This window comes from Monodelphis domestica, chromosome 1 (genome assembly GCF_027887165.1).
Source record: "Monodelphis domestica isolate mMonDom1 chromosome 1, mMonDom1.pri, whole genome shotgun sequence".
Classification (NCBI taxonomy): Eukaryota; Metazoa; Chordata; class Mammalia; order Didelphimorphia; family Didelphidae; genus Monodelphis; species Monodelphis domestica.
Window position 1 is genome coordinate 386337507 of NC_077227.1, and position 23868 is coordinate 386361374.

The 23868-nt window shown below is 36.9% G+C and overlaps 1 protein-coding gene across 3 annotated transcripts in view; it reads right to left on the bottom strand.

The window, feature by feature from the left end:
- SPINK5 (serine peptidase inhibitor Kazal type 5) overlaps positions 1-23868 on the bottom strand; it is a 92065-nt gene that overhangs the window by 25443 nt on the left and 42754 nt on the right. Inside the window, exons 14-24 of one of the 3 annotated variants that reach the window (XM_016428362.2) lie at positions 22898-22976; positions 20318-20445; positions 17522-17600; positions 14975-15102; positions 11786-11855; positions 10069-10196; positions 8554-8620; positions 7139-7266; positions 5099-5183; positions 1091-1218; positions 413-479 (exon numbers count right to left, since the gene is read on the bottom strand). In XM_016428362.2, coding sequence (XP_016283848.1) covers positions 413-479; positions 1091-1218; positions 5099-5183; positions 7139-7266; positions 8554-8620; positions 10069-10196; positions 11786-11855; positions 14975-15102; positions 17522-17600; positions 20318-20445; positions 22898-22976 — 1087 coding nt within the window. The remainder of the gene's footprint in view (positions 1-412; positions 480-1090; positions 1219-5098; positions 5184-7138; positions 7267-8553; positions 8621-10068; positions 10197-11785; positions 11856-14974; positions 15103-17521; positions 17601-20317; positions 20446-22897; positions 22977-23868) is intronic. The other 2 variants (XM_056811623.1, XM_056811624.1) reach the window with 2 other exon arrangements.

The window sequence follows — 23868 nt, forward strand, 5'->3', positions numbered from 1 at the left end:
CAAGACTCTTCAAAGTCTACTTGTTCAGCCTTGTTTCACATGGCTCATCTTTATCAGCTAAATTCAATTTGATTGGACATTTTTTCAATGTACTGCCTATCTTCCACTTTTCACAATCTCAGAGGACCCTTCCAGCTCTAGATCTATAATTCTACAAATCTCATATCTGAGACTTTGCTTCTTAAATGCCCTTAATCTTAGATTCTTAATTTGTAAAATGTGAGAACTTGATTTGATGATTTCCAAGTCCATGATATTCTGGTCATTATAGTCCTACAGAACCCTATGTTACCTGTTTTAAGTTCTGATATTTTATATTCTCTAGCTTTATGTTTCTGTGAAGCTTCCTCATGGAAGAAAAATCCCACACCTTTGCCTGTCATTCCCAGCTTAACATTGCCTAGACAACTACCTCGATAGCTTCTCTCTTCGTGATTGCTCTGGATGCAGTGGCAGCCTTTTCTCTAGCTTCTTGTTGGCTTTAAGAGAGAGAAATAAGGATCATTTCAAGAACAGGACTAATGTGATAGAAGGGGACTGATATCTAGATGGGATGTTAGACTTTGGAGGAAAAGAACAAAGGACACTAATCTATAGGGTTTGACTTTGCTAGATACTGCCTAAGAGAACATTTACAGTAAGCAAACAGCATCTATTATACACCCAGAAAGAAAAATACAAGCATAATACTCAATCTTGAAAACTCTGAGATCTTCATCCATGGAGTATCCCAATCCTAATTTTGTTATTTGTTTTTTTTAAAACTCTTGCCTTCTGTCTTAGAATAGATACCAAGTAAGGGCTTAGGAATTGGAGTGAAATGTCTTTCCTAGAATCATACAGCTAGGAAGTGTCTGAGGTAAGGTTTGAATTCAGGTCCTCCCAACTCCAGGCCTAGTGCTCTATCCACTATGCTACCTAGATACCCCTCCTGAGTTCTTTCAACCCAGGACAATCGCCATGCTTGACAAAGGTACCAAGAAAAGAGAATCGATGATAGTTATTCTCTACCAGCACCTCTCTCTTTCCAAGTACTATTCCCCAATCTCCACAAGCACTCCTGCAGAAACTTCTTGACTATTATACTCACAAGAAAGCTTCACACATGGAACATGTGTTTCCATGCATCTTGCCATCCAGGCCTAGAATGGGGTCATTCTCTCGGGTGCAGGGAAGACGACCATCCCTTATGTAGTTTCGATATTCACTACACAGTTCCTGACCATGGATGAAAGAAGGAAGACAGGACTCAGTATTGTGTTATGGATATTAGTTATTCATATTATATTTATATCTGCTTTTTGCAAACTAAACTTGATCCCAAATCCTTAGCCCAGAGCTCTTTCCATTTAAAACCCTCTTTGGTCAGAGAAGGACTGGAAGAGTCCAAAATGAACCAAAACACACTACCATGGAGGTGAATGAGCCTCTTGGGGAACCAAGGATCTACTCTCTGCTTCAGTTGATCCTTAACCTAAGTTAGGCAAGGAATATCAGCACATTGGATTCATACTTGTGAATTATGGAAAAGGGGCTAGATTCAGCTCCTTGTAATATACCAGTAATTCTCTTCCTCCAGGAAACTTTAATCAATTCCCTCCCTCTGACTCCATAAAATTATCTTCAATGAACTCCCTAATAATTTTCCACCTCTCAGTAAGATCTAAGAGATTTTCCTTCTCCAGTTAATAATGAGCAACGAAAACTCTCATCAGACTTGAGTATTTCTTTGTCCTGAGAAAGTTAGATTCTATTGTCTTCCCAGAATGGTCCTACTAAATATTGAGTTTATTTCATTATTAATGCTGTTAATTCTTAGGTGTTCTTTCTACTTTAACTCCCTATCTCCTGTGAACTCAGTTCTCCATCTTGTTCTACCCTTTACCCTAAACTGGAATGAAATTCTCTGTCTCCATTGAATCCTAGGTCATTGTCCATCCTCTGTCATTCTCAACCATTTTCCAAGAAATAATAAATTATCCTCTGATCCAGTTAGACTGCTGTGGTCATAGTGGGGGGAAAATGATTCTGGAGTCAGAAAAGCTGGGTTCCAATTCTGCCTCAACCACCTACTATTTATGTAACTTTAGGCAAAGCTCTTTCCTAGGATTTGGACTAGATGGGTCACCAAATCACTGACAGATTTGGACTATATCAAAGGTGTCTATTTTTAGGCCAGTGGGCAGTAAATTGCCAGAAAAATCTCTAAATTTGGACAGAACAAGATTAAAATGCAATCATGAAATATTTAACAAATAAACAAAAATATAACACAATATAGAAAATGTTTGTTTTTTTTTTTGTTTTCTAAGTCAATACACAACAATAAGGATGTTTCTATTTGAGTTTGACACTATTGAACTAGATAACTTTCAAAGACTATTCCATCTCAAGAGTTATAAGCCTAATTTCAAATTTCCCAGTGAACTGAGAATAAGAATAATAACAGGAACTTATATAGCATTTTAAGGTTTGCATAGTCACTTCACTTCTATTTGTCCAAGTTTCTGCAACTGAAAAATGATTTTAATAATATACATTTCCTCAGAGTATTAAATGAGATAATATTTGTAAAAAGCAATTAGTACAGTCTTTATCATGTGGTAGATGCTATGTAAATATGTATTCACAAAATACTTTACAAATATTGTCACATTTAGGGGCAGCTAGGTGGCTCAGTAGCTAGAGAGGTAGGTTTAGACAGGAGAGCCTGGATTCAAATTTGACCTCAGATACTTCCTGGATGTGTGACCCTAAGTAAGTCACTTAACCTCAATTGCCTAGACTTTACTACTACTCTACTTTGGAAGAAATACTTAGTATTAATAGTAGGACAAGATAAGAAATTCAAGGAAAAAAAAAACTTGTTACATTTTGTCCTTACAGTAACTTTACAATATTATAATCATTACACTATCCTTGAGAGGTAGATTCTACTGTTATTTCCATTTTACAGATGAGAAAACTGAGACACAGACAGAGAAGCAACTTGGCCAGAGTTATAGACAGTAAGTGTCTGAAGTCAAATTACAACTCATCTTCCTGACACTTGTGATCTCAAGACAATTCTCTCAACCAGCAAACCAGAACCAATCCCCTGATAGATATGAAATGGTGAGTGTTTCTCTGCCCCACTGAAATTTTAAGTATTTTTTTTAATTTTGTTTTTGGTTTTTAATTTTGTTTTTGTTTTTTTAACTCTTAGTAAATGCAAATCAGTTCTCTGCCTCTTGCAAAGCAATACTCCACCAGCAGTAAGTAAACTCCAGGGAAAATTGTCTATACCCCACACACTCTTAGAATTTCCTACTCTCTGAAATAGTCAAACAAATTCTTCAACTCTGGTGAGCCCTAAGCAGCTCCCTCTAGAAAACCCTAAGACATTCTCCAACTTCAGTGAATGAAATGTAAATTTAAGTCTAGGCTCTGCTACATCCTACCCATGTGATCTTGGCTGAAGCCACTTAGCCTCATCTCATTTGTACAGTGAGGAGTTTTGAATAGATGACTGACATCTAAGGTGCTTTCCAATTCTATGATCCATAGGCAAGCCACATGACCTCTCTGGGCCTTGGCTTCTTTATGTACCAAATAAAAATACATTAATTCCTCTTCTGCTTTGTCACCTTTTCAGGGAACAACTCCCCCCAGAGCTGAGACAATCCAGTGAGATAATAGAAATTGAGTATTATGTGAATATAAAGCTTTATATAAGTGTTCCTTGTTATTATCAATTGTGTGATAGAACTTTAGTGTTGCCATTGTTTGTAGAATGGGCCATAAAGTGAGAAATGATTTCTCTTGAAATAGCAAACATAGGAAAATACTACCATTTGATTACTCTGTCAAGCAACTGATAATCCCATCTTCTAGATTTTTCAGCAGTTATAGCATATTCCACCCACCAATTCCTGACAGCCTCCTCCAATGACTGTCATGTTAACATGGAGAGGTCCACAGATTGTCAGAGGCAATACCAATAAAATGTGTCCTCTAGCAGATCCTCCCAAAGTAGGAAGGCTTAAATATAAACCACCATAAATTGAACTTTTAACTGTTGTCTGAGAACCAACCTAGCTAGAAGTTGTAATGCTTATTACCATAAGGTTGGCCACCAGGGGGAGAACATTTGTTTGAGGTATAAAAACTCATGAAAACCATTTAATAAAACAAGAGAGAAATAATCTGTATTAGTGGAATTAGTACAATATTGACAAAGAATCAAGTCTTTTGAGATATTGAAGTCAGTAGTAACAGGGATAATTATTCTTTTTGTTGCCATCATTATCATCATTTACAATTATATAATACTTAGTATAAATTATTTTTACATTGTTTCATTTGATCACAATACTCTTGCATGCAAGATTCTCCCCAATATTAGGAGCAGGAAATTGAGGATAAAAGAGAGGAAGAGATTTGCCAAAATCTTATTACTAAAGAATAGAGTTGAAATTTCTTCTCAGATCTCCTGACTTTTAGTTCAGGAAATCCATCCATTACATGTACTATCTATTGGATTCAAATCCTGTTTCTGCTTCTCACTTTCTGAATGAACTTTAGAAAAATCACAACCTTTCTGGTTTAGTTTCCACATCAGTAAAATTATAGAAATAAATAACACAACTTCTAAGATCCCATCAAGTTCTAAATCCTTTGAACCAATGAATAATCCAGATAAGAATATATTGCCTAAACAAGAAAAAAAGTTTATATTTGTGTGGGTTTTTGAAGGATCCACTTAATAGGATTTGAGTCAGAAAGAAATGTATCATATAGGCAAACTCTCTCCTTCTACAGATGAAGAAACTGAGGCATAGAGAAAGGATTGACTTAGTTTTGCATAGTTTACTGAGTGGGGCTAAGATATGAACCTAGCATTGACTCCCCATCCAGTGTTCTATTACAATAAATTTCCTTTCATTTAAAAAAGACTTGCCCTTTCTAAAATGCATGGAATGGACATAAAAGGCCATCAGTGGCAGGAGTGAAATGCAGTTGATGGAGGAAGCCAACTGTGCACAGCTGATGGTTATAGGGAAGGGTCCCCAGGTAACCCAACAGGTATGAAGGAAGAGCAGGATGTGAAAATAATTACCTGAATTGCTTCTCTCTTAACCTTGTTTTCTGTAGCTACTTTTTCTTCCTCATTTTTGGCTTTCTTCTCTTCCTCTTCCAGTTTGCTGCACACAGGAGAGAAAGTCAGAGCAAACAACCACTTCTCTCATTAGAGTACAAGATCCTTGAGGGCAGGGACTGTTTCTGCTTTGATTCTGCAAAGTGTCCACACACAGTGCTTCACAAATGTTTGTTTAATACCTGATTAATTTCAGGCAAATTAGAGTCTTTGGCTGAATTTCATCTTGCTAAAAGGACTAATACTACTGAATAATTTCCTCTCTGTCAGAACAAAGGCTTTAGTGAGATGGAATTAAATACTTCAAGATATGAGAAGTATTTAGTCAGCAAATTCACATTTTGTGCTAATTTACTTATGGATTTCAAGAAGAATTAGAAAAGTATGCCATTGTGGGAAAAGCCCTGATTTGCAGTCAGATTTTCATTCCTTTCATTTCATTTCACTTCATTTAATATGCTAGATGCTATGTGATATTGAACCAGGTATTAATGCTCTCTGAGCTTCAGTTTCCTCTTCTGTAAAATAGGCATTAAATTTATACTACATAGCCTTCATGTTTTCTGGGAAGAATGGTCTAAAAGCTCTTCCAAAATAGGAGTTAATCTTATTTTTAATATTTGTCTCACAGTGGTGTTGAGAGGGAAGTGCTTTACAGATTTTAAAGTATTGCAAAATTTGAGCCATTTTCTATTCAGGTAGAGCCAAATTCACTTTTGGAAAAAATTAATATAATGCTGTCCTAAGAAGATAATATTAATATCTTCATCTCAAAACCCATTTATACGTCTTTATTTTTCTGGCTATGTCTCTCCTGACTCCCCAGGTTTCTTTTATTTCTCTGTCTTTCACTCCTTCTTTGATTGTTACCTCCCATTTCTTCTCAACATTCACTTCCCTTGACTTTTCTTTCCTTTGACTTATCCAGTGCAAAGCACACACATACACACACAACACACATACCTACATGTATAAAAATATATATTAAATATATTAAGTGCTCCTTTCCTTAATGTAAAAAGCATAAAAGTTTGAGTATTTCATTTTTTTCTTTAAAGAAATGTTAAAACGTATTTAAATTTATCTTTTCCTTTTATGTGGCCTTTGAATGTCATCTATTTATTTTTTCATTCTGTAAATCAATAGCCCTTGGCAGAAAAATGTTTCCCTGTTTCTTTCTTAAAGTGACCTCAAATCATTCTGACATTTGTAGATGTACCTCTTGATCTTTGGTTATGGTTTTACAGCTATAAAAACCAAATATTTGAGGTAATAGTTTATAGAGATCAACAGAAAACAGACTTCACTCAAAGGCATTTTCATCTTAAATATTATCCTGTTAATTTATATTAATCTATTGGAGCTAATTTTCAGGTTATATTTGAGGGTTTTTCCAGAAATTAATCTATATTGTCATGCCCTAACCACTGTAATGAGTTAAAGAGTCAGAAGTCAGAAGCAATCTTAGAACAAAGGATATTAGTGCTAGACAGAGCCTTAGAACACAGACATGGAGAAGGAAGGAGTCTTAAAGCATTGCTCATGAAACCTATTAAAATTGGTTTTGCTCATTTTTCCTCCTCTCTTTTTTCCTTTTTGTTATAAAGAATGGCTCTCTAGGAGAGGAAAAAGAGGTTATATAGAGAACTATTAATTATGTCAAAACTAAACCATAGAAAGTTTCATTATATGTATATATTGCATATAAGCATATGTATATATATATATGTACATAGGTACATATGCATTTAAGAATATAGAATGGTGGAGCTAGAATAAATACTAAAGGATAGCTGCTCCAGCCCCATCATTCACGGTATAAGTGAAGAAATCAAGTCCCACAGTCTGTTGGTAGCAGAACAAGATGACCAGGACTCCTCACTCCTAAACCCTACTTCTTTCACTAGAGTTCTTCCAGATTCATTAGACACCTAGCTAGGGTTCGAGTTTTCTGTGCTAGCCTTCATTTGGAGAAAGATGGAATATCACACATGTACTCACAATAATCTAGAACACATGGAACACTTGTTGTTATGCATTTTGCCATCAGGGCCTTGGAAAGGATCATTCTCCCTGGTGCAAGCCAGCCTCCCATTCCTTACTTGGTCCCGGAATTCACTGCACAAATCCTGTGAAGAAAATCAAGAGAAGTCTGCTAGAGTGAAGGTTTCTTTCAGTTCCCTCTTCTTCCCCTTTTTATACAACTTTTTTTTCTTCCTCAAGCACATTGCCCTCCAGTTTGACTTCATATGTTTTATGGAAACTAGTGCAGGAAGATGCTTAAAGATAACCTGGTTCCACCCTTTCAATTGAAAAGAAGTAGCTTTAGGTTCTTAGCTATTCAGTGGTAAGCCCCAAGTAATTCATGACATAACTCAGATCTAAGGATTCTGACTCTAGACCCATTGTTCTTCCAATGTTCCCGACCAACCACTACTTTTTGTACATTTAGGAAAAAAACAAAAACAAAAACAAAAAAAACCAACAACCCATGGTTGATCTTTAGCACAAATACCAATCAACTCTGAGAAGGGGGACAGTGTGGGCTAATGGATGAAGTCTGATAACCTGTGTTCAAATCTTGTTTTTAATACTTGTTAGCCATGAATGAATTTGAAGTAGTCCCTTAGCCTGTCTGAACATAGTTTTCCTCATCAGTCAATTAAATGGAGTTTAATTAGATGGTTCCTTCGAGTACTAGACTTTGCTCATTTGACCTATCTCTACCAGGATGCTGCCCCAGAATCACAGAATAATGAAGGGAGAAGAGACCATTGAAATTATATAGTGGTGAGCATCTAGGTAGATCAATGGAGTTTGACTTAGATATCAGGTTTAGCTACAGGAGGTCCTGGTTCAAATTTGGCCTCAGACAATTCCTAGCTGTGTGACACTGGGCAAATCACTTAAGCCCCATCACCTATCCCTTACCACTCTTCCTCCTTGGAACCAAAATACAATATTAATTCTAAGACAGAAGGTGAGGGATTAGAAAAAGAAGAAAAGAAACTCTATAGTACAACCCTTTCATTGCAGAGAGGGAAAAATGGAGGTCCAGAGAAACAAAGTGAATATAAATGATAGAGCCATGATTCAAATCTATTTCCCTTGACTTAAAGTATAAAGCTCTTTCTACTATACCATAGGAATTACAGTGCTGAAATGTATTGAATTATCGTTTTGTAAGATTTATGCCATGTAGTAGTCATTAGGTAAACAGGATAAATCCCCAAGTCTGGAAAAGGAAATCCTGCATCAGCCCTCTCAGAAGATGAAGTACCTCTTCTATGTTCAGAAACTAACTCTCCCTCCTATAAGCCTTATTCTCCTCTTCCAGTTTTCTGAAACTCAAGTCCATTACCTCATGAGACCCACCTTTCCTCACATCAGGCTATCAACATTATTGGCATAAATACCTTGTCAGCTTCTCTCTTTGTCATTGAGCTGGTCTCCATAGCTGCCTTTTCTTTGGCTTCTTGTTGACTGGAAAAAGAGAAAGAGAAATACAGAGAGTAAGAAATAAAGAGAGAAAAATAGATATAGAAACAGAGAGATAAGGATGGAAACAGTGACACAGAAATAAGAGACAAATGAAGGACAGTCATTCATGAGGGAATATGGTCTGTCCAGTATGACATTCTCTTAGCTTAGATTCTCTGAGACTGGTTAGTATTGGAGAAGGAAAGAGATCATATTACCTCAGGGCTGTGTTTCATATGCAACCAATTTTCATGAAAAACATATTAAATTTTAACTTAAAAACTTAGACACAAATCTTAACTATGAGGAAGTCACTTCCTCTAAACATCATTTTCTTCATCTGTAATATGGGATCATATCTCTGCATTACCTAATTCACAAGGTATGTTCTTATTATGAACTTCTGTCCATATGGTAACAAGGTTTATAAAGCACTTTCCTTTCAACAACCCTGTGAGATAAATTATGAAAATATTATTGTTCCCATTTGACAGACAAGAAAATGGGAACATCATTCCCTTAACAGACTGATCTAACACCACACAGTTCATATGAAGGGCTGGGACTCAAAGTTAGGTCTTTGATTGCCTGCCCAGGCATCCTTTTGACTCCACCATGTCTGTTTGAAAGTCCTTTTTGTTATCTTGATCCTAAAATCTCAATATTCATTACAGATAGCCAGTCCATTGGCACACCCCTGCTCATGAAATTCTGCCCCTCTCACAGGCTCCTAACTCAGGGGAAATCAGTCTGTCAGGTGCCCTACTGTCACAATCTAGAATTCTCTCAGTCAAAGAGGCAGACATCCTTTATCTAAGGCATTGAGGAGAAGAAAGAAAATATGCAGATCCATTTACCAAACTAAGTCCCTGAAAGGAACTAGCTTTCCCCAGGCTAGGTCTATGTTTTAGCAATTCCTAAGTTCCCAAAGAAACATCTTTGCTAAAGGATTCAAAGAAAATTATTATTTGACTTTAGCCTAACAAATGTCAGTTAGAAGGTGCCTTAGAACATAGAACATTGAATTCCAGAGCTGGAAGACACCTTCAATTTTCAGCCCTGGAAGGACCCTTAGATCATAAAATGCTAGAACTTCAAATATGGGAAGTTCAAGCTAAGAGGAACTTTAGTTTTGGGGACTGAAAAAGACTTAGAACATGGATCTCAGAATGTTAGAACTAGGAGGGACCTTATAACAAAGGACATTAAATATCAAAATTGGAAAGGTTCTTAAAATCTAGAATATCAGAATTGCACAAGATTTTAGAATACAAAATATAGTGTTTGAGCTAAAAAAGAACCTTAGTCTATAAGGCCAGAACTGAAAGCATCTTGGAACTTAGAACATAGTACTTCAGAAGTGGAATAGACCTTAGAAATACAGAACATGGAATTCTAGATCTAGAAGGAAATTTGGCAATCTCCTAATTCAGAACCATCATTTTACTCACAAGAAGACTTCACACATAGAGCACGTGTTGCCATGCATTTTGCCATCTGGTCCCAGAATGGGGTCATTCTCTCTTGTACAGGGAATTCGTCCATTCCTCACATAGTTGCGGTATGGACTGCACAGCTCCTATCCATACACAGGAGAGGAAGGAGGTTGACATGTTTAATTATCTATTTATTTAAACCTTTACTTTCCATCTTAGAATTGATACTGAGTATCAGTTCTAAGGCAGAAGAGTAATAAGAGCTAGGCAATGGATGTTAGGTGACTTGCCCAGGGTCACACAGCTAAGAACTCTCTGAGGCCAGATTTAAACCTTGAACCTCGTGTTTCCAGACCTGACTCTCTATCAACCTACCTGTCCTGACATATTTATTTATTTTATTTATTTATTTTTTAACCAGTGTACTCCCCCTTCATTTTTTTAATTGATAGAAGGCTAAAAAAAATCAAGATTCATATCAGTACAGAGCTCTGTGCTGGCCCTGATTTAAAGAATTATCTTCAAGAACCCCACTGAGCCCAGTCAGAGATATTCGACCTATACTGTGTCCCTCTCCCTAGTCAAATTAATTTTTTCAAGGACCCACTTGAGTTGTATTTCTGTTCTAATGAGATTTTAGCACTTTAATGCAACTTAGAAAAATAGATGGAGTGAAATGGAAGAGGGTTTAGCATGATAGGTTCTGGTTCCTATTCTGAGCCCACCCTATCTCTGTCAATTATTAGCTGCAAGATCTTAGACAAATCACTTTAGTTCTCTCAAAATCAATTTCCTCAGCTATTAAAGGAAAGCAGTAGTACTTGAAGGATCTATTTCCCAAGGTTTCTGTGAAAAAAAAAGTTCATTATATATTTTAAAGTGCTAAAAATATAAAATATTAAAATAAATTGTTTTTGTTTTGATTCTATGCAAATCACAGACATATAGGTTTCAATTTTCTCTACTGTAAAATGGAGAGGTATAGATAATAATATTTTTTAAACATGTTGATGTTACTATTTTTAGTCATCTTTAATGATCTAAATAATCTTTAAGGCCTGGCTCTTCTGGTCTCTGAGTACTTCTATGACAATTTAGGAGATAAATATTAGCTCAGAGGAAAGAAGGATCTTCTCTTTGGGGCTAGGGCTTTGGAAGACTTCACATAAGAGTGACATTTGAATAGGGATTTAAGGAATGAGGAAAAAGGTCCGTGAAGCTAGTGATAAAAAACAGGAAAGTCTGGAAGATTTGGAGGCCTTAGGACATTTTTGGGGAAACTTTTCTACAGCCCTACCTGGATGGCTGTAGAAAAGTTTCCCCAAAAGTGTTCTTTGATATGTGAGGAAGTTTGACTATGATAAGTGAGGAAGTTTGTCCAATATTCAAAAGTACAATATAGCATGGAAATCCTTCATGAATCTGAAATCAGAGGATTTAAATTTGAACCTTGTCTTGTGCATGGCAGTTGTGTAAATCGTGGGTGAATCACTTTCTTTTCCCTGAGTCTTAGTTTCCTCATCTCTAAACTAAGAAGTTCAACCTAGATGATATCCAAAGTCCTTCCTGGTTCCAAGTTCTATGACATTATGGCTATGTACACATATAAATTTCACTTGAATTAATGCTCACCTATGATCTAAAAAAAGTTTACTTACATTGTAGGTTGCTAAGAGACAAGGTAAGTTACAACCCAGGGAAGATTAAATAAGTGGCTTGTGCAGTCACTCACCGTGAATGAGGCAGGTTCTCTCTTAGTCCTGAATCCTGCATCTCTTTCCTTTTCTTCAGCTTCTGCTTTGCTGTAAGAGAATAAAAGAAAGAGAACTCGATTAGGAATATAAATACTCTCTTTTCTCCCTTCTGAGCTCTGCTTGTCAGCCCTCCTTCCTCAGCAGGAACATCAACCGGATCTTTCAGAAATACGTCTCCCATAAGAATCTACTGTGCAGCAACCTTTTCTCATAAATCTTGCTTGAGCAAAAGTCATCTAGATTCTGGAGTGAGCCACCTTGTCCCTAGGTAGTGCATCTAAGTGCATCAAGAGCCAAATCTTGTCACAAACTTAATTACAGAAGCTAGATAACAAAGTTCATGAAGGAACTTGGGTCAGAAAGACTTGAGTGTGAATCTCACATCAGACACTTACTGACTGAGTGACTTAGCAAATCATGTGATAGTCCCTTCTGTAAAACTGGGGTAATAATAGCATCTACCTCATAGGAGTATTATAAGGATAAAATGACTTAATTGATTTCATATAATTTACAAAATTAAACACTACATAAATGCCAGCCTACAATGAGCTCTGTTCTGCCACCTAATTTAGGAGTCCTTAGTTTCCTATCATTAGAGGCATCAAAGAAGAATGTGAATGGTTCCCTGTTAAGGATGTGGTATAGGAGATTGTGACCATGACTCCAGGTTGGCCTGATCACTTCTGAGATCACCTCTACCTCTTAGATGCTAAGGTATAGAGATGCTAAAATTCTGAGAATCTAAGACTCCGAGTGAACTTTTTAAATTTTAAAAGTAAGGAACACTTAAAGTTCTCAGTCTATAAGAGTCTAAGAAGGTAAAGGTTCTAAGGTTCTGAGAATCTAAAGGGTCTAAGAGGATGAGCTCCTGAAGGATTAACATTTAATTTAATCTTCAGTCCTATGAATCTATGTTTTCAGGTTTTTCTAGTTCTGACATCATAAAATACTGGAGTTGGTATTTGGTAACTATGGGATGAGGAAAACAGCCTTCAAGTGCTTGTTGAGTGAAGGCAATCATTCTAACTCCTCCCTCCTGTGAAAAGGGAATTAACTATCTCTTTATTTTAACTTAGCCAGGGACTTATAATTCCCCTCCCTTTTAATTTAATCAGTCAGGAACTTGAAGATTCTTTATCATTGATTGCAAGTACAGGAAAAGAGAGTTCACACCCTCAGAGATAGGAAATTGATCCCACAGATACTGCCCCAGTGGACAGTGTCAAACAAATTAAGGAACTATGATTAGTTCCTGAGATGTCACTTGGAGAGCCAATGGGCAGAGAAAACTGCATATAAATGGGAATCCAGCCACTGCTCCTCCTCTCTTGTACTGGTGGTCCTTGCTGAAAGGACATTCTGATGCCCATTCAGATTCTGAAAGGATACTCTCTCTCTCTGGTGCTGTTGTACTGGTGGCCATTGATAAAGCACTCACAGACTCAGATTAAGATTCCTACATTAGGTAATCTTGCTGAAGAGATTTCCAAGCTATTCTGACTGGAGATTGAAACTTTATTGGAGGTGAGCTGAATTTCATCAAATAGGCAATTAGCTAAACTGTTCCTTAACTCCTTCCTACATTTCCCTCTTTGTACTACCTCTTTTTTTAATTAAACTAAATTGTTAAAAGCTACTAACAGCCTCATAATTTAATTGTAATTATTATGATTTGGCACCCACGCTTTTCAACAATTACATTGTTCAGAACTATAGAAAAGTCATCAAGAGTATTCCCTGAGGCTAGACATTTAAGTCCAAGTGGTTACACTAGGTCTAGGGACAGTTTTCAGGAAGGAATTCAAGTGTCTGTAGCTCCGTCTATGTGAATATGAAGAAATTCCTAATAGTAGTACCTCAAACAAGTATGTATCTTTGGAATGAACTTTGAGGGTTCATATGTATTGTGAACACTAATACAAGTTTTGAGTTCATGCAGGTTTCTATGTGAATGCATTGAGGTGTGGTCCCTTAGGTAAGGCTCAGAATTTATGCACTAAATATACCAGAGGACTAAACACTGATGTGTAGATGGACTCAGGACTCAGAGTTTCTGTTTACTCCCAAATGGTAAAGCACATCAATCAGATAGTCTGCATTCTGTCAATGGGTGATCCTGCAGAATCTGGGTGTTGAGTCCCATGCTGTGGGAACACGGGGCTTGGGAAAGGGGGAAAAAAAGATGGTTTGAGAGACTCTAGATGGGGATAGAGGCTGAAAATACTGAGAAATGGGTTTGGGACCAATGATACCAATGGGAATGGGAACCTATGAGTCCAAAGCCTAAATAGATATAACCCCTAAATCAGCACAATAACTCCACCTTAGAAAGAAAAAGGAGAGCTATAGACAACAATAAAATGCCAGTGAGTGAGGAGTGAGTGTGGGTGTATGTGCTAGGGGGAAAGGGGAAGGTATGTATAGTGTGGGGTGGAGTGGGGTGTGCTAGGTATGAAGAAGGGTGTTGGTCACCAGTAATACTGTGAATCTGAGAAACATAAAGAGCCCTGTAACTAAACGAATCTAAAATGAAGGGAACAGACCCTAAAGAACTACACTCAATTACTCCAAGAATACAAATGGAAAGAACAACAAAAGGAAAAGAAAAACATTGAATGCTGTTGTAATTTGAGGGATAAATAAGCTCTGTTCTGTAGTCTAGAAAATCTACTTCCCTCTTTTCATTGTAGAGGTGGGGGCTATGACTCTAGATTACTGCATATACTGTCTGTCTCAGTGTATGTATTTTTTGGATTTAATGAACTGCTTTTCTCTCCTAGGTTTTATTCTCAATGAAAAGAGATGAGTCAGTAAGCAATAAGTGAAAATGTAAGTGATATAAAAACAAAAACTATCAATACAGATGAGAAAAAGAGACAAAAGATCTGAGTAGCCATGGTTCTAAGATCTTTGGAATAATAGTCCAGAATCCTGGCCAAGAACAAACCAGAGCACAGCCTGCAATTTCAGAACGCTATGTTTGATCATAAAGAAAATCAATCAGTTGTGTGAAGGACTTACTTTTCCCTAGCAGAGGAGAAAGGGGCAATGAGAAATGAGAAGGGAAATGAGAAATGAGAGAATGAGAATGAGTTGTCTTCTACAAAGGGGGTCAACTTCAGAGAACTCAAAGCAGAGATCATGCTGGCCCTCTTCATACTCACAAGAAGTCTTTACACATGGAGCATTTATTCCCATAACGCTTCCCATCTAAGCCTTGGATAGGGTCATGTTCCCTGGTGCAGAAGAGTCTGCCATTCCTCAGCATGTCACGGAATTCATTGCATATTGCCTATAAAAGTAAAAGAGACAACTGGCATTCACTTTCCTTTTTATCCTTTATGTGAATAGCATTCTAAGGCATTCACTGTTGGATGGAAGACTAATTAAGAAAAATCAGAGATTTTCTTAAGCTTCACCATGCTCCTTCACCTCAGGCATTGGTAACATCTTTGCTCAAAAATCTTCTACAGTTCTGTGTTGCCACCCAAGTAAAGTTTCAACTTCTATGGTTGGCATTCAAGAACTTACACAATCTAATACACCTACTTGTGCCCTTCGTGTCCAACTTTATGTTATTATCACGTGTTCCTGCCAAAACTGCATTTGCTAAGACCATGTGCCCTGAAGTAATTTACCTCTATGTTCACATTATTCCCACACTCCAGTACACCCTACTCTGTCTCCTATCCTCATGAATTCCTACTCCTCCATCCCTGAAAGCTCAGATGAAATTCCTCCTATCCAAGAAGAATTTCCCAATATCCTTAGTCAGGAATCCTCTTCCCATGACACCTAATATGCTAACTTTGTTTTACTCTCTCTACTGTACATATCAAGAAAGTTTACTGTGGATTAAGGTGGCCCATACTGATGTCTTATAAGGTTTCTAAACTCTCTAGAACTGCTAGCCATTTTTATAACACTTGATATAATCTTTTTCTCAGACTGTAACCTCCATTAAAACATAGATTTATATATAAAGATATATATCATCTCAAATTGCATATAAAAGGGCTCTGTAAATCACATATCCTCAATAAATATTTGCAAAATATACTGGAACTAGAGATATCATCAGGAAAAGAGAGAGACTTTTAGGCCCTACCTACAACCTGGAAAAACATACCAAAAAAACAAAAACAAAAAGAAAGCTACAGACAGATGATAGCAAGATAAATAAAGTAATGAATAATAAATGAATGAAGGGAAATAAGTAAATACATAAATAAATTTGAATAAATTATGTCCTACATTGATGTGTATCAGAAATGGACAAAAAGACAGAATGCCTGGGTCCTTTAGTTCAGAATCTGCCACTTAGTTAGCCACATGATCTTAAAGGGGAAAGTGGCATCTCCATCATGAGACACTTACTATTTTTCCTCTGTATGTAATATTTATAATAGAGACTAGAAAATATTGGTTAGAAAATTACAAATGAAAATGATAGACTTGAAGTCAGGAAAATCTGAGCTCAAAAACACTTAGAGCCTTAGCAGCTGTCTGACACTAGAAAAGTCAGTTAATCACTGTCTCAATTTCTTCTTCTATGAAGTGGGGAATAATAGTATCTCTTACCACTCTTACTTCCTTTTCTATCTGTTAATTCTATTTTATACAGAGTTGTTTTTTTCAGTGGAATATTATATATGTTTTTTCCATTTGTGTTTTCTAAGCTGATGACACTTTTTGCAATGATTCTCTTGCAGCACAATAATTTCTTTTCCAAATTGTTCTTCTACTATTTATTTTTAAAATTCTTTTTAGTTTCTCCAAGAGTTTTGTGCCTAATAGAATTTGGCATTTTTCTTTCTGGACATTTCGACTTTGTCTTCAATTGCCTTGTGTTTTGAATTTTTCAGTCAACATAGTAAGTTTTTGTGATAAGATTCCTCTTTAGGATTTTGCTCATTTCCCCACCTTTCTTCATGACTATTATTTTAATACAAAACATGGACTCTGCTCCAGGGGGTAGAAGAGGCATTGCCTCAAGTATTTTAATAGAGAATCAAAGGGTCTTCCTGGCTGCCTGTGGGGAGGTATCAGGGACTACCTGCACCTCATGCAGTGCTGATAGAACTACAGGAGTTCAAGACTGTGTGATTGTGCCAGAATTCACATGGACTTGGCAACCAGGAGGGGCTCCCCTGAACAGGAAGGATGATCACTTTGGGGCTAGGGCTTAGGAAGGCTTCACAGAAGATGTGCCATTTGAGCAGGGATTTCAAAAGTAGATATAAGGTCACTGAAACCAATGCAAAAGGAAAGCCTGGAAGCCTGGAGGCTTGAGGGTTAGAGATTACTCCCCCAGTGTCCATGATGGTTGTGTAATAGGTGTGATGGAATTTGACTATCATTCAAAATTATCAAAAGGTATTGTAGCAATACTTCATGAATCTGACAACAGAGGACTTGAATTTAAACTGTGTCTTCTCTGAATCTTGTGTAAATGAATTGTGGGAAATTGGGTAGGACCCTTCTTCTCCCTGAGCCTCTGTTTCTTCATGTATGAAGTGAGAACTTTAAATTAGATGATTATCAAGGTCCTTTATTGTTTCAAGTCCTGTGACATTGTGGCCATGTATGAATACATGTTCCCAAATATTCAGGTAAAACTGTGATCTGAAACTGCCTGGCACTTTGACCTCCAAGATGACAAGGAATCATAGCCTAAGGAGGACTAACTGGATATTTGTTTAGTCACTCACTGTGATTGAGGCAAGAGTTGCTGGTTCTCTCTTTGGTCTTAATCTTTCATTGTTTTTCTTTTCTTCAGCTTCTGCTTTGCTGTAAGAGAATAAAGAAAGTAAACTCTGTTAGGAATATGAATACTAACTTTTCTCCCTCCTTAACTTTGCTTGTCAGCCCTCCATCCTCAGGAGGAACACCAATGGGACCTTTCAGTAATAAGTCTCCAATAAGAATCTACTGTGCAACAACTTTTTACATAAATCATTGCTGTAGCAAAAGCCATCTACAATCTGGTGAAAGAAACCTCGTCCCTAGGAAATGCATCCAAATGCAATAGGAATCAAATTTTGCAATATTCTTAGTTACAGCAGCTAGGTAGCAAAGTTCATGGAATATAGAACTTTGATCAGAAAGATCTGAGAGTAAATCTCACATCAGACATTTACTGGCTGTGTGACTCTCTAAATTAGTCACTTAATCATCATGTTCTAGTTTTTTCATCTATAAAATAATTGGGATAATATTTGGATAATAATAGTACTTGCCTTATAGGGATATTATAAGAATCAAAAGACTGAATTTATTTAATATGCTTAAAAAATTAAGTACTACATAAGTGCCAGCCTATAATGAGCTCTGTTCTGCCACCTAATTTAGGAATCCTCCAAGAACTGGGGGAGCAGAAACACAGAAGAAAAACAACTGCTTGATCACATGTGCTGATGGGGATGTGATTGGGAACATAGACTCTAAAAGATCACTCTGGTGTAAATATCAATAATATGGAAACAGGTATTGATCAATGACACATGTAAAACCCAGTGTAATTGCCCTTCTTTTCCAGGGTTGGCTGGGGTGGAGCAGAGGAAAAGAATATGAATCCTGTAACCATCAAAAACTATTCTAAATGAATTAATTAAATACAATTTTAAAATTCAAACTATATTTAGGAATCATCAGTTTCCTATCCTTAGAAGCATCTAAGAAGAAGGTGAATGACTCCCTGTTAAAGATGGAATATAAGAGATTGCCACCAAGAGGCCAGGATGGGCCAAATCAGTTCTATCTTTTAGATGTTGAGGTATAGAGATGTTAAAATTCCAAGAATCTAAGACTCTTGATTGAACTTTTTAAATGTTAAAAGTAATAAAAACCAAAGATCTAAGTCTATAAGAGTCTAAGAAGGAAAAGGCTCTAAGGTTCTGAGAATCTAAAGAGTCTAAGAGTATGACCTCCTGAGAGAGGACCATTTCATTTAATCTTCAGTCCTATGAATCTGTGTTTTCAGAATTTTCTGGTTCTGAGAATACCATCAAATCCTGGAGTTGGCTTTCAGTAACTAAGAGGAAAACAACCTTCAAGTACTTGTTGAGGTGATCAATCACACTAACACCTCCCTCCTCCGATTTATAGGAAAGCCACCAAGATTATTCCCTGAACATAGCCTTTTTAAGTCCAAGTGGTTAAACTAGGTCTGGGGACAGATCTCAGGAAGAATTCAATAGAGTTTGTAGCTCTGTCTCTGTGAGTATGAAGAATTTCCAAATAGTAAGGACCTCAAACATGTATGTCTCTTTGGTATGAACTTTGAGGGGTCATAAGCATTGTGAACCTTAATACAAGATTTGAATTCATGCTGGTTTCTATGTGAATGCATTGAGGTGTGGTCCCTTGTGTAAGGCTCAGAGAGAATTTGTGCACTAAGTATACTAGAAGACTAAAGACTGAGGTATGGATGACTCAGTACCCAGAGTTTCCATTTACTCCCAAATTGTAAAGCACTTGAGTCAGTGGATAGTCTGCATTTGGTCAGTGGTGATCCTGCAGAATCTGGGTGTTGAGTCCTATGCTGTGGGAACATGGGGCTTTGGAGAGATAAAAGATGGCTCTTGAGGCTCTAGATTGATATAGAAGTTAGAATGACTGAGAAATAGGTCTGGGATCAATGATCTCAATGGGAATGGGAACCTATGAGTCCAAAGCCTGAAAAGATAAAATACCTGAATCACCACAATAATTCTGCATTAGAAGGAAAAAAGGGACCTATAGACATCAAAAATTATTATTGAAGTAGAGTGAGTGTGGGTTTGTGCTGGAGGGAAATGGGAAGGTCTATGTGTTTTGGGGTTGAGTGGTGTATGCTGGGTATGAAGAAAGGTCTTGCTCTTCAGTAACCCTATGGATCTCAAGTGAAGGGAACAGATGCTAGTGAAATACACTCAATTACTTCAAGAATACAAATGGAAAGAAAAGGAAAAGGAAAACCTTGAATGTTATTGTAATTTGAATGATAAAGTAACTCTGTCCTGGAGACTAGAACATCTATTTGCCTCTTTTCTTTGTAGAGGTGGGGTCTATGACTCTGGATTACTGCTTATTCTGTCACAGTTGATGTATTGTTTAGCTTTACTGAACTGCTTTTCTCTCCTTCTAGTTTTATTCCCAATGACAATGGATGAGCCAGTAAGCAACAAGGATTGGAGGCTATAAGTTAAAATGTAAATGACATAAAAACAAAAGCTATCAATACAGATGAGAAGCAGAAACAACAGATCTGAGTATCTATGGTTCTAATATCATGGAACAGTAATCACACCAAAGCAGAGCCAGCAATTTAGATCCCTATATTTGGTTATGAAGAAAAATCAACCAATTCTGTGAATGACTTTCTTTTCCCTGGCAGAGGAGAAAGGGGCAATGAGAAATGAGTAGGAAAATGAGAAATGAGAGAATGAGAATGAGTTGTCTTCTACAAAGGGAGTCAGCTTCAGAGAACTCAAAGCAGAGATCATGCTGGCCCTCTTCATACTCACAAGAAGTCTTGACACATGGAGCATTTATTCCCATAACGCTTCCCATCTAAGCCTTGGATAGGGTCATGTTCCCTGGTGCAGAAGAGTCTGCCATTTCTCAGCATGTCACGGAATTCATTGCATATTGCCTATTAAAGGAAAGCAGACAACTGGCATTCACTTTCCTTTTTATCTTCATGTGAAGGACATTCAGAGCAAACACTTCTAAGGCATTCACTGTTCAATAAATGGCCAGTTAAGGAAAAATCAGAATTGTCCTCAAGCTTCCACATGGTACTTCCCCTCAGGTAACATCAATGCTGAAAAACCTTCTACAGTTCTGTGTTGCCACCCAAGTCAAGTTTAAACTTCTATGATTGGCATTCAAGAACTTACACGATCCAATGCACCTCCCTGTGCCTTTCCTGTCCAATGTTATTTTATTACAAAATACTGTGAGATCCTGCCAATCCTTCATTTTCTAAGACTATGCCTTGAAATATTCTGCCTTTATGCTCACATTATTCCCACACTCCAGTATGCTCTACTCTGTCTCCTTCCCTCATGAATTCCTACTCCTCCATCCCTGGAAGCTCAGATAAAGTTCCTCCTATCCAAGAAGAATTCCCCAATATCCTTAGTCAGGAATCCTCTTCCCCTGAGACCTAATATGGTAACTTTGTTTTACTCTCTCGACTGTGTATATCAAGAAAGTTTACTGTGGATTAAAGTGGCCCATACTGATGTCTTATAATGCCCCTAAACTCTTTCTCTAGAACTACTAGACATTTTTCACAACACTTGATATAATCTTTTTCTCTGATTGTAAACTCCATCAAGACAGATTCTTATTTAATATCACCTTAAATTGCACAGAAAAGGGTTGTATAAATGACATAAGCTCAATAAATGTTTGCCAAATATACTGGAACTAGAGAATTCATCAGGAAAAGAGAGAGACTTTTAGGCCCTACCTACCACCTGGAAAATTTAATGGCTTTTTCTATTAATAAAAACATACCAAAAAAAAATAGAAAGCTACAGATAGATTATAGCAAGATATATAAATAGATAAACGAATGGATAAAAATGAATGAATGGAAATAAGTAAATACATTAGGAAAATTGATTAAATTATATCCTACATTAATGTGTATCAGAAATGGACTAAAACCCAGGATGTCTAGTTGAGAATCTGCCACTTAGTTAGCCATGTGATCTTAGAAAGGAATCTGCCTTCTCCTTTATGAGACACATTCCAGTTTTTCTACAGTAAGCAATAATTATAATACAGACTAGTAAATATTGGTTAGAAAATTACAAATGATAATGATAGACCTGACGTCAGGAAAATTTGAGTTTAAAAACAGATGCAGACCATTAACAGTTGTGTGACACTAGACAAGTCACTTAAACTCTATAACAATTTCTTCCCATATGAAGTGGGGAATAATAGTGTCTCTTACCACTCTGACTTCCTTTTCTATCTGTTAATTCTATTTTATAAGGATTTGTCTTTTTTAGTGGAATATTGTATATGTTTTTTTCCATGTGTATTTTCTTTCCCAAGCTGATGACACTTTTTGCAATGATTCTCTTGCAGCACAATAATTTCTTTTCCAAATTGTTCTTCTACTATTTATTTTTAAAAATCTTTTAAGTTTCCCAAGAGTTTTGTGCCTAATAGAATTTGGCATTTTTCTTTCTAGACATTTCTACTCTGTCCTCAATTGCCTTGTGTTTTGAATTTTTCAGTCAACATAGTAAGTTTTTGTGATAAGATTCCTCTTTAGGATTTTGCTCATTTCCCCACCTTTCTTCATGACTATTATTTTAATACAAAACATGGACTCTGCTCCAGGGGGTAGAAGAGGCATTGCCTCAAGTATTTTAATAGAGAATCAAAGGGTCTTCCTGGCTGTCTGTGGGGAGGTATCAGGGACTACCTGCACCTCATGCAGTGCTGATGGAACTACAGGAGTTCAAGACTGTGTGATTGTGCCAGAATTCACATGGACTTGGCAACCAGGAGGGGCTCCCCTGAACAGGAAGGATGATCTCTTTGGGGCTATGGCTTAGGAAGGCTTCACAGAAGATGTGCCATTTGAGCAGGGATTTCAAAAGTAGATATAAGGTCACTGAAACCAATGCAAAAGGAAAGCCTGGAAGCCTGGAGGCTTGAGGGTTAGAGATTACTCCCCCAGTGTCCATGATGGTTGTATAAGATTTGTGATAGAATTTGGCTAGCATTCAAATTTATCAAAAGGTATTGTAGCAATACTTCATGAGTCTGACAACAGAGGACTTGAATTTAAACTGTGTCTTCTCTGAATCTTGTGTAAATGAATTGTGGGGAATTGGGTAGAACCCTTCTTCTCCCTGAGCCTCTGTTTCTTCATGTATAAAGCTAGAGCTTTAAATTAGATGATTATCAAGGTCCTTTATTGTTTCAAATCCTGTGACATTGTGGCCATGTACGAATACATGTTCCCAAATAATCAGGTAAAACTGTGATCTGAAACTGCCTGGCACTTTGACCTCCAAAATGACAAGGAATCATAGCCTAGGGAGGACCAACTGGATATTTGTTCAGTCACTCACTGTGATTGAGGCAAGAGTTGCTGGTTCTCTCTTTGGTCTTAATCTTTCATTGTTTTTCTTTTCTTCAGCTTCTGCTTTGCTGTAAGAGAATAAAGAAAGTAAACTCTGTTAGGAATATGAATACTAACTTTTCTCCCTCCTCAACTTTGCTTGTCAGCCCTCCATCCTCAGGAGGAACACCAATGGGACCTTTCAGTAATAAGTCTCCAATAAGAATCTACTGTGCAACAACTTTTTACATAAATCATTGCTGTAGCAAAAGCCATCTACAATCTGGTGAAAGAAACCTCGTCCCTAGGAAATGCATCCAAATGCAATAGGAATCAAATTTTGCAATATTCTTAGTTACAGCAGCTAGGTAGCAAAGTTCATGGAATATAGAACTTTGATCAGAAAGATCTGAGAGTAAATCTCACATCAGACATTTACTGGCTGTGTGACTCTCTAAATTAGTCACTTAATCATCATGTTCTAGTTTTTTCATCTATAAAATAATTGGGATAATATTTGGATAATAATAGTACTTGCCTTATAGGGATATTATAAGAATCAAAAGACTGAATTTATTTAATATGCTTAAAAAATTAAGTACTACATAAGTGCCAGCTTATAATGAGCTCTGTTCTGCCACCTAATTTAGGAATCCTCCAAGAACTGGGGGAGCAGAAACACAGAAGAAAAACAACTGCTTGATCACATGTGCTGATGGGGATGTGATTGGGAACATAGACTCTAAAAGATCACTCTGGTGTAAATATCAATAATATGGAAACAGGTATTGATCAATGACACATGTAAAACCCAGTGTAATTGCCCTTCTTTTCCAGGGTTGGCTGGGGTGGAGCAGAGGAAAAGAATATGAATCCTGTAACCATCAAAAACTATTCTAAATGAATTAATTAAATACAATTTTAAAATTCAAACTATATTTAGGAATCATCAGTTTCCTATCCTTAGAAGCATCTAAGAAG